Source organism: Silurus meridionalis, chromosome 12, assembly GCF_014805685.1.
Source record: "Silurus meridionalis isolate SWU-2019-XX chromosome 12, ASM1480568v1, whole genome shotgun sequence".
In the NCBI taxonomy this organism is placed as follows: Eukaryota; Metazoa; Chordata; class Actinopteri; order Siluriformes; family Siluridae; genus Silurus; species Silurus meridionalis.
Window position 1 is genome coordinate 24704813 of NC_060895.1, and position 9090 is coordinate 24713902.

Consider the following 9090-nt stretch of genomic DNA (forward strand, 5'->3'; position numbering starts at 1 on the left):
TCAGTTTGCTCGATTTGTTTGTGTAGTGAACGATAAAACAGTGTCGGCTGGGGTCACGTTAATCAGGCCGTGATAAACGTGAGATGTAAAGATGCTTCGTTTCAACTTTGTCATCACTTGTGTTGTATTAAAATAAACATTAGACAAATAAATCTTGCGAAACATTTGATTGGTTTTTATTAGACATCATGACGCTGTAAACATGAGGAAGATCAGTAGCATGTTTACATTTATATTCTAATCTACAGTATCTTCTCATTATATTTTAGACCCATTAGCCTTTTAAGTGTTTTTCAGATTAAACCCGTATTTATTTAAAAATAAAAAAGGATCAGATTATAAATGAAAGTATTGATTTTTAATCCACAAACTTTTTCCTGTTCAAGTGAATCATTTTATATTAATCAAATAAACTTCATAATCCAGCTTTATATTTTTGAACTGGTTTGTGGCAGATTTGTACAGAATCCCAAACGCATCCATCTCTCTCTCTCGCTCGCTCTCTCTCTCGCTCTCTCTCTCCATCTCTCTCATGTTTAGCGTGTTAAATCGATTCAAACGTCCTAATAATCACCCTAAACACCATTTTCCCATATATGCTAAGCCTACATTTATGCTAATGAGTGACAAATTAGGGGGCGTGGCCTTTCCTAATTGTTTTTCTGATTATAAATAAAGTGAACGTTTCAGTGCATTGTCGCTTTTTAGTGAGTTGAGGATAAGTGTGTGTGTGTGTGTGTGTGTGTGGCATTAGGAAGTTCGGCGGTAGGTGATGTGTAAGTGCTGGGTCAGAGGCTGGTTCTCCAGCGCCATGAACACCTTCTGCTCCAGTCTCCCGTCTGATCTGAGATGGAGGACCCTGGTGATCTGATCAAACATTGAGGGGGAGGGGGAGGAAATGTTGAAAAAAGAAAATCTGGGCGAAAGGTTTAAAGTTAGAACCCGTCCACCAGAACATCATGAGACGGACCTGCTGGACGTGGGGCTTTTTGGCGAAAGACGTCCTGGCTAAAGCTCGACTTTGCAGAGTGAGTTTCTGTCCGTCCAGCTCACCTTCCTCAATCTCTACGAGTCCTGTAGAACGAAAAACACACACACACACACACACACACACACACACACACACACACACACGGCTCGTTAGTTCTGCAGCTCAGGCTAGCATGGGACTTTACACACAATGGACCAAAAGAGTGGATCTGAAACACAGCTTGTAGTTCCTGACGTGGCCACTAGGGGTTTACAAATCGAGATAAACAAACAATCTCCTATTTTATTGAATGAATTACAAACATGGAGGAAGTGGCCTTTATTTCTAAATCAAATAAGATTGATGCTTCATAAAGCAAAAAAAAAAAGTTCAAAAAGCACAGAATCCTATAGTCAGATGTCTACAAACTTTTGGCCATACGGTATAAAGTATAAATCTAAACCTGAGTTCTGCGCGATGATGAAGGCAACGTTGTTGGTCCCCGGTTGAATCCGGATGAATCCGCTCTCTCTGTGCAGCGGCTTATTGGTCTCGGCGTGTAAAGCGTTAAACCTGAGAAAACAAACGTTTTATACCGAGACGCTGTCGTATCAGGATCTAGATTCTGATTGGTCAGAAATGTTTTTGTGGATAAATACGGTATTGTTTCTATAGTAACTATCAAGTGACTTGTGTTATTTGTGAAATCTGCGGAATAGTTTACGTGATGTTGATGACCGGTTGTCCCACATGAGTGAAATGCAGCGTCTCGTTGTAGAGGAAAGGTGAGATGGTGGGAAAGGAGCCTTGACCGGGCTCCTCAGATTCCCACGTCCCCAGGAGCCAGTCCAGCGGGCGCATGGCCGGGTTCAAGTCCACCGCTGCAGGTCACAAAAACTCATTAAAAAGGATTTGGCTTTGATAAATACTGCTGAAAATCAGTGTCATCAGCATCAGTACTACCTCCAACAACCATGAACTACCTCCAACATGAACTACCTCCAACAGGAACTACCTCAGGACTCATTTCAAGATAAATAATAGAACAAGTGATAATTATTACTATTGTTCTTAACAAATAATCACCCAACCCCCAACCCCCAACCACTCGCCACATAGTCTCATAGTCCATGGAGACTCCTGTCTAATCTCGTCCTTCAACCTGTCCATCACCACTGCAAACAGGAATGGGCTCAGGGCCTATCCTTGATGCAGTCCAACCTCCACCTTAAACCAGTCTGTCATTTCTACTGCACACTTCACTGCTGTCACACTGTCCTCATACATGTCCTGCACCACCCTCACATACTTCTCTGACACACCAGACTTCCTCATACAATACCACAACTCCTCTCTCCACCCTGTCATACACTTTCTCTAAATCCACAAACACACAATGCAGCTCCTTCTGTCCTTCTCTATACTTCTCCATCAACATTCTCAAAGCAAATAATGCGTCTGTGGTGCTCTTCCTCGCCATGAAACCATACTGTTGCTCACAGATGGTCACCTCTTCTCTCAGCCTGGCTTCCACTACTCTTTCCCATAACTTCATGGTGTGACTGATCAACTTTATTCCCCTGTAGTTACTGCAGATCTGCACATCTCCTTTATGCTTAAAGATCGGTACCAGCACACTCCTTCTCCATTCCTCAGGCATCTTCTCACCTTCCAAGATCTTATTAAACAATCTGGTTAGAAACTCCACTGCCATCTCTCCTAAACATCTCCATGCTTCATCTGGTATAGGTCCAAATTCCAAAACATTACACACAAGTGCACTTTATAGGGCATGAAATAGTGCACTACACCACACTGCATTTGGAACACAGCCTCTGCCCTTTTTAGCGACACTTTCTTTGAAAAATATAATTTTATATTTTTGGCATTAATTTACGATGAAATAGGCTTCATGAATATTCAGAATTTACAATGTGTAAAGTAAAAAAAAAAAAAGATTAGAAAACCCGGAAATGCTCACCGGTTTGACTCAATGCATCCGACATTCTGATCCAATTTCACAAAGTTTGATTAAAATCCGACCAAACGACTCGATTTATAAATCTAAAATAAAAATAAGTAAAATAAACCGCCTTCGTGATGATTGTTTAGCTAACAAGCTACCTCGCAACATATACCGGAAGTTCACGCCCACTTTCGCGCGTGGAACTCTGGGAAACGTAGTCACCACGATTATCATGACACAAGACTGAATCGCATGAAAGAGGCCAAACATTAAATTAATTTTAAAATGGCTGAACAATATGTTAAAAATAATGTTTTTCGTTTACGGTATTGCGCATAAACAGCCTGAATCCTGTATTTATATTTATATAATAACCAAAATTAACCCACTTCGTGATTTCTGCAGTTTGTTTTAATTAAACGGATCAATACGGATCATTCCATTGCAGTGTAAGAATGAGGGGGACCCGGAAGTGCTGTGGGAAGAGAGTAAATAATGTATTTAACGTTATAGAGATAATCCGTTATGAAAGAAAAAATAGTTTAATACATTGTATTTAGTTAAAAATGTAATTTGGATTATTGTTAACGGGTTTCTGTGTTTTTTGTGACATTTATTAATGAACACCCCTCATAGACGAGCACATGGAGGTGTCGTCATCGAGGTGATGGAGGATCACCCAGAGCTTCATTAGGACCACAGGTGTTTTCCTCAATGGCCACCGGACGTGGACAGTTCCTGCTGAGTCTGAGGCAGGGGTTTGAGAGAATTCAGCCAGGTAGAAGTGGTGAAATCTCAGGAGGAAGCAGAAAGAAAAGTCCTACACGTGAGGGCAACAGCAGTAGGAGAAGAAGGAGGAGGTAGCCATCTCAAGCTCCAGAGTGGTCTCACCTGGCTTTCACCTCACTTAGAGCTTCACTCTTAGAAGCATTTGCACTGATTCAGGGTTTGTTTCACAGGCTTTAGTGTTCAGGCAGAACCACTGATAGGTCCAGATAGACGTTCTTCTTTTGGGGTGGTATTTAGTTGGGGGTTGTTTGGCTTTGTGGGGTATTTGTGGTGCAGGGATGATTCTCTTTTGGTTGGGCAGCAATTTTGGTTCAGGGACTCTTTTTTTTTTTCCTTGTTCTTTATTTATTTATTTATTTTCTGTATTTGTTTATTTATTTATTTTAACAGGTCTAAGGATGAGAGAACCAAATCACCTCCCCCTCGAGTAAAATGCTGCCCCTCCCAGTCCATGTCCCACCCCTCCCAGTCCCACCCCTTCCAGTCCATGTCCCACCCCTCCCAGTATAGGTCCCACCTTGTTCGGTCCCACCCCTCCCAGTCCAGGTCCCACCCTGCCCAGTATAGGTCCCACCCTGTCCGGTCCCACCCCGCCCAGTCCAGGTCCCACCCTGCCCAGTCCATGTCCCACCCCTCCCAGTCTGGGTCCCACCCTGCCCAGTCCGGGGCCCAGTCCGGGTCCCACCCCGCCCAGTATAGGTCCCACCCCGCCCGGTCCCACCCTCCCAGTCCGAGTCCCACCCCTCCCAGGCCGGGTCCCACGCCTCCCATAAGTCATTTCAGAGGTAAAACAGTGAGCTGTCACCGATGATTGATATAATTATATATATATAAATAATATATTTTTTTTTTACATGTAACAGATAACTGAACTGCCAAATCTTTCTTTCTTCACCAGATTGCCTCCTGAGATCATCCTAAAGATCTTCTCTTACTTGGACGCAGCGTCTCTGTTCAGTGTTGGCTTTGTGAGCCGTCAGTTTCACGACCTGGCGAATGACAAGTACTGGGTTTTTTAATTAAAGTGTTTTATTATTTTGGAGGCTGAAGAACGAGTAAAAGTTGAGATTCTGCTCTGTGTCCTGCAGCGTGATATGGTACGAGTTATACACGTGTGAGATGAGCAGGAAGAAGCAGAAGCCGAGGCTGTGCGAGACCCCCGACTGTGAGAGCCCTGGTGCAGGACGTCCCGGCGGCCGTGTGGAAGAAGCTGCTGTTCAGCGAAATGGGCTGGCATAGGGACACGGTGTGGAAGAAGGATCTGAGACACGTGAACCTAAACACGGGGATGCCGGAGCACACGAAACAGGTCCTCAGGTCAGATCTGGTTCTTGTGTTCTTCTGGAGATGTTTCTTGAACATGAGGTGTAATGTGGGAACATTATGGAGCATGAAGGGGACAGACGGAGACAAAATTATTCTTTAATTTTATATTTCTGGGTGAAAAGGGTCATGCAGCTGCTAAAAATCACCTTAATCACCTTAAATATCACCTTAAAAGGGGCGGAGCCACCGTCAATTGGCTAAACCCATTCGTAATTAGGGTAAATCCATGTATATACACATATTCACATCTTCATATATTTCATATAGTTTATACTTTTTATAATTTATCAACCCTTATTGATAAAGACCACGCCTCCTTTATATCTGGTGCTGACACACAGGCCACGCCTCCTTAATTATTTTTGTTGCTGACACACACAGGCCACGCCTCCTTTATATCTGGTGTGGACAGACACAGGCCATGCCTCCTTTTTAGATCTGGTGCTAACACATAGAGGTTACGCCTCCTTTGTTATATCTGGTGATCACACACAGGCCACGCCTCCTTTATTATATCTGGTGATCACACACAAGCCACGCCTCCTTTATTATATCTGGTGATCACACACATGCCATGCCTCCTTTATTATATCTGGTGATCACACACAGACCACACCTCTTTTATTATATCTGGTGCTAACACGCACAGGCCACGCCTCCTTTTAGATCTGGCGCTAACACGCACAGGCCACACCTCCTTTATCATATCTGGTGCTGACACACAGGCCACGCCTCCTTTATTACATCTGGTATTGAAAGACATCATGTATTTTGTTTTTAAATGTAACTATTTAAATTAATTAATTGATTAATAAGTTAATTGATGTCCAAAAAGGGTGTGTTTATGAAAGTTGGCGTGTGCTGCAGGAGTCTGAATGTGGTCTGGGAGATCACACTGACCCTGAAAGGAGGGAGACGGTGCGTGTACAAGCGATCTCATGCCTTTTTCTTGGACTCGTCCGTCAGCGTGTGCTGGAGCTACGGCACGTGGCCGAAAATTCACCGCGTCTACAGCGTGGAGCTTTACGGAGTCCTGGATTCCTCCACAACTGTATTATCCAAGTGAGCAAGCTTCTTCACCCACAAGTATTACAAATCTAATGCATAATAAAACCATAAGCAGCTGGACACTGAACGTGTGTGTGTGTGTGTGTGGGGCACGCGGTCCAGGCCACAGTGGCGCTCTCTGGTTAGTAAAACGCTGCTGAGCAGGACTGAGAAGTGGAGGTGTATTGGGACAGACAGTCTGGTGAAGCTGATGCAGTTTGATGAAGGGATCACTGTGGGAATATGGAGAGTACGGTCACGTTTCCACTTTACTATAAAAAGCTCAACTCTGTGCTCTGTGAGTTTATTGTGTGTGTTTGTGCTCGTCTTTAGGGGACGTGGGTCATCGCCTTCATCATGGCTACCTTACACTTCCACAGACTGGTGGAAAGGAGTGTTCTCGGGTCTCTGTTCTGGTATGCTGGTTGTATTTTTCTTTTAAGACCGGCACACAGGCCACGCCTCCTTTACTATTCCAGGGGTGGTGTATGTAAGCCACGCCCACTGTACTGTACCTGAAACTAACACACTTAGACCACGTCTTCATTACACCTGGTACTGACACACAGAAGCCATGCCTCCTTTACTATACCTGGTCTTAACTGACACAGTGGCCACACCTCCATAATTATTTCTGAATCCACGCCTCCTCAAACGCACCTGATACTGACACACTGAAGCCACACCCTCTTTACTATAACTGGTACTGACCCACACAGAAGCCACTCCTGCTTTACTATACCTGAGACTGTCACACAGAGGCCACACCACTTTTGCTATACCTGGGATTTATACACAAAGGCCACACCCCCTTTGCTACACCTAGGCTTGATTCACATAAAGGCCACGCCTTCCTTATTATATATGGTGCTGACACAGAAGCCACGCCTCTTTTACTATGACTGACCTCTAAGCCACACCCTTTTCACTATAACATTTTTCTTACTTATTTTCTTTCATAATTTGCTTTTACCCCAAACACACGCCCACACGTCGATGCCCACACCAGCCCCTACAGAGCGGAGGAGATCAGCCCCCTGCACCCTGAGGTTCCCCAAGGTTCCGGAGTTCATGGTTACACGGTGCTCGTGCTGCTTCACAACTCAGTGAGACGCATCATGCGGTGTCGTTTCTCACCAGTGCTCTGCACCAAAGGTAACGTCTCTCCACGCACTGCAGTTAGACAAATCATTTTTTGCACACTTTTGCACTAGGGGCAGTGCAAAAGTTTGCGCACCCCAATGATGGAGTCAAGAAGGAACAAGAATAAACAAGTAATTAAAAGCAAGATATTTTACTGTCCTCAAAAGGATATTTAGTGTCTACATTGTTTTCTATTTTTGTGTTTAGAAACGATGGGGATGCTCATTTAATGTGGAGGCTTTCCTAAATAGCCTCTTTAAACCCCGCCCCCTTTTTGCTAATCAATCATCTAATTTAATTGATTAAATAAATAAATAATTAAATATACAAATAAAAAAGGAAAATGATTAAATCATTGGTTTAATTCAGTAAATCAATTATTTAAAATCATTTAATTTCAATCAACCAATTACTTAACCACTTAACCAATTAGCCAGTTAATTAATGATCTCATCGTTAGGTGTTCAGTCAACTTCATTCTCCGCTCTTTCACCTTCACAATAACCTGAAGACCTTTAAACACACTTTGGCCCAAAGTATTGTTTCACCTGACTTTTCCACCCATATGTGCTTCTTCTCTAAACTGTTTCTACATATTTGGAGAGACACAATTTGTATCGGATGCAGTAGCAGGAGATTTTTCCTCCACTTGAACTATTAGACCTAAACCTGTTCCAGCACGACGATGCCCCTGTGCACAAAGCCAGCTCCATGAACATCTGCTTTCCATGGGTTGGAAGATGTGGAAGATCTCCTGCTATAGAGCTCCAGTCCTATTGAACCACTACATCAGTAACTGACTTTACTAACACCCTTGTGGCTGCATAAATCTCAGACCAATCTCTACAAGCTAAATCTAGTGGAACATCTGCCCAGAAGAATGGATGTTATTAGAACATGGACTAAATTTGCACAGAAGCTTATGCTCAGGTGTCCACAAACTTTTGGAGATGCTATATATGGAGTATAAAAATCTCTGAAGGTGTATTTTAACCCCAACTTTATTTCGTCCCCATCAGATGAGTTCTGTAGTGGATACGTGCAGCTCCGCCCTCTTAACGCCGGCATGTCTGAGAAACACACTGCGGTCTCGGGAAAGATCAGCTTCCCCTGGAGGGCCGGAGAGCTGCATGGAGACGTCAAGGTAACCAAATAAATATCTCCATCGTATATCATCTCCCAGGTGCCCTGACTTCTTCTAAATATCGTTCAACCTCTACTTCCACTTTATTGCCTGTAAAGCCGCTTCGTGTTTGGAGTAACGCCGTATCTGAAACACATTCTGATCACGTGCTTTGCAGAACTGCTGCATGATGACGGTGTCGGTGCTGGACTCGTCTCAGAGGCCGGTGTGGTGCATCTGCTCGTCCTCCACCCTCCTGCTCAATCGCTCCCGCGTGCTGAACGAGACCTACGACGGCGAGCAGTTCACCCTGAAGTACCGCGACTCCGATGGGAAGCTGAACATGACCCTGGTCTGTATGCAGGACCTGCAGCTGTACTTCCTAATCGGCCTTCACATCTGGATCCGTGCGGAGAAAGTAAACACGCTTCTGATTTAGATTTGTGTATATAAATGAACATTGGTTTATTCTTGTTGTATTTATTTCGGAGGTCGTACCCAGCAGGGTTCCAGGGTTTCGTTTCGCATCTGAAGTGTTTTTATTTCTTCAAAGTTCATTTCCTACGTGGTGTTTTTCTTTTTTCCAGTCTCACAGCTGGGTGGAAGGTTTGTCTTGTGTTACGAGTTGAATAAAGTGAGACTGTGAACACGTGACTCGTAGATCATCCTGTAGATCACAAAACCAAGTGGAGGAGCTGCACAGTACAATCCTTCGTTTATGTTAGA

The 9090-nt window shown here is 43.9% G+C and overlaps 2 protein-coding genes across 2 annotated transcripts; one reads left to right on the plus strand and one right to left on the minus strand.

Annotated features, from left to right (window-relative positions):
- Positions 1-154: 154 nt before the first annotated feature.
- thap4 (THAP domain containing 4) lies at positions 155-3289 on the minus strand. The gene is made up of 5 exons (XM_046862376.1): positions 2952-3289; positions 1695-1851; positions 1434-1543; positions 971-1074; positions 155-867 (listed from the first exon to the last, which is right to left on the minus strand). The coding sequence occupies exons 1-5, from the start codon at positions 2974-2976 to the stop codon at positions 751-753; spliced, it is 513 nt and encodes a 170-aa protein (XP_046718332.1). The 5' UTR covers positions 2977-3289; the 3' UTR covers positions 155-750.
- An 87-nt stretch (positions 3290-3376) lies between these two features.
- zgc:161973 (uncharacterized protein LOC556635 homolog) lies at positions 3377-9018 on the plus strand. Its single transcript, XM_046862353.1, is given in 11 exon segments — positions 3377-3424; positions 3573-3796; positions 4624-4728; positions 4814-4922; positions 4924-5042; positions 5919-6113; positions 6222-6348; positions 6432-6514; positions 7108-7253; positions 8261-8385; positions 8543-9018. Coding segments are annotated over 11 exon segments (1527 nt in total). The 5' UTR covers positions 3377-3391; the 3' UTR covers positions 8804-9018.
- Positions 9019-9090: the final 72 nt, after the last annotated feature.

What these genes read in the sequence shown, in the direction of transcription:
- thap4 (XM_046862376.1), bottom strand. Translation starts at nt 2,976, where the DNA reads ATGTCGGATGCATTGAGTCAAACCG. An exon ending in GGATGCATTGAGTCAAACCG is followed by an intron (nt 1,852 to 2,951) that starts GTGAGCATTTCC and finishes TGTGACCTGCAG; the next exon opens with CGGTGGACTTGAACCCGGCC. An exon ending in CATCATCGCGCAGAACTCAG is followed by an intron (nt 1,075 to 1,433) that starts GTTTAGATTTAT and finishes TTCGTTCTACAG; the next exon opens with GACTCGTAGAGATTGAGGAA.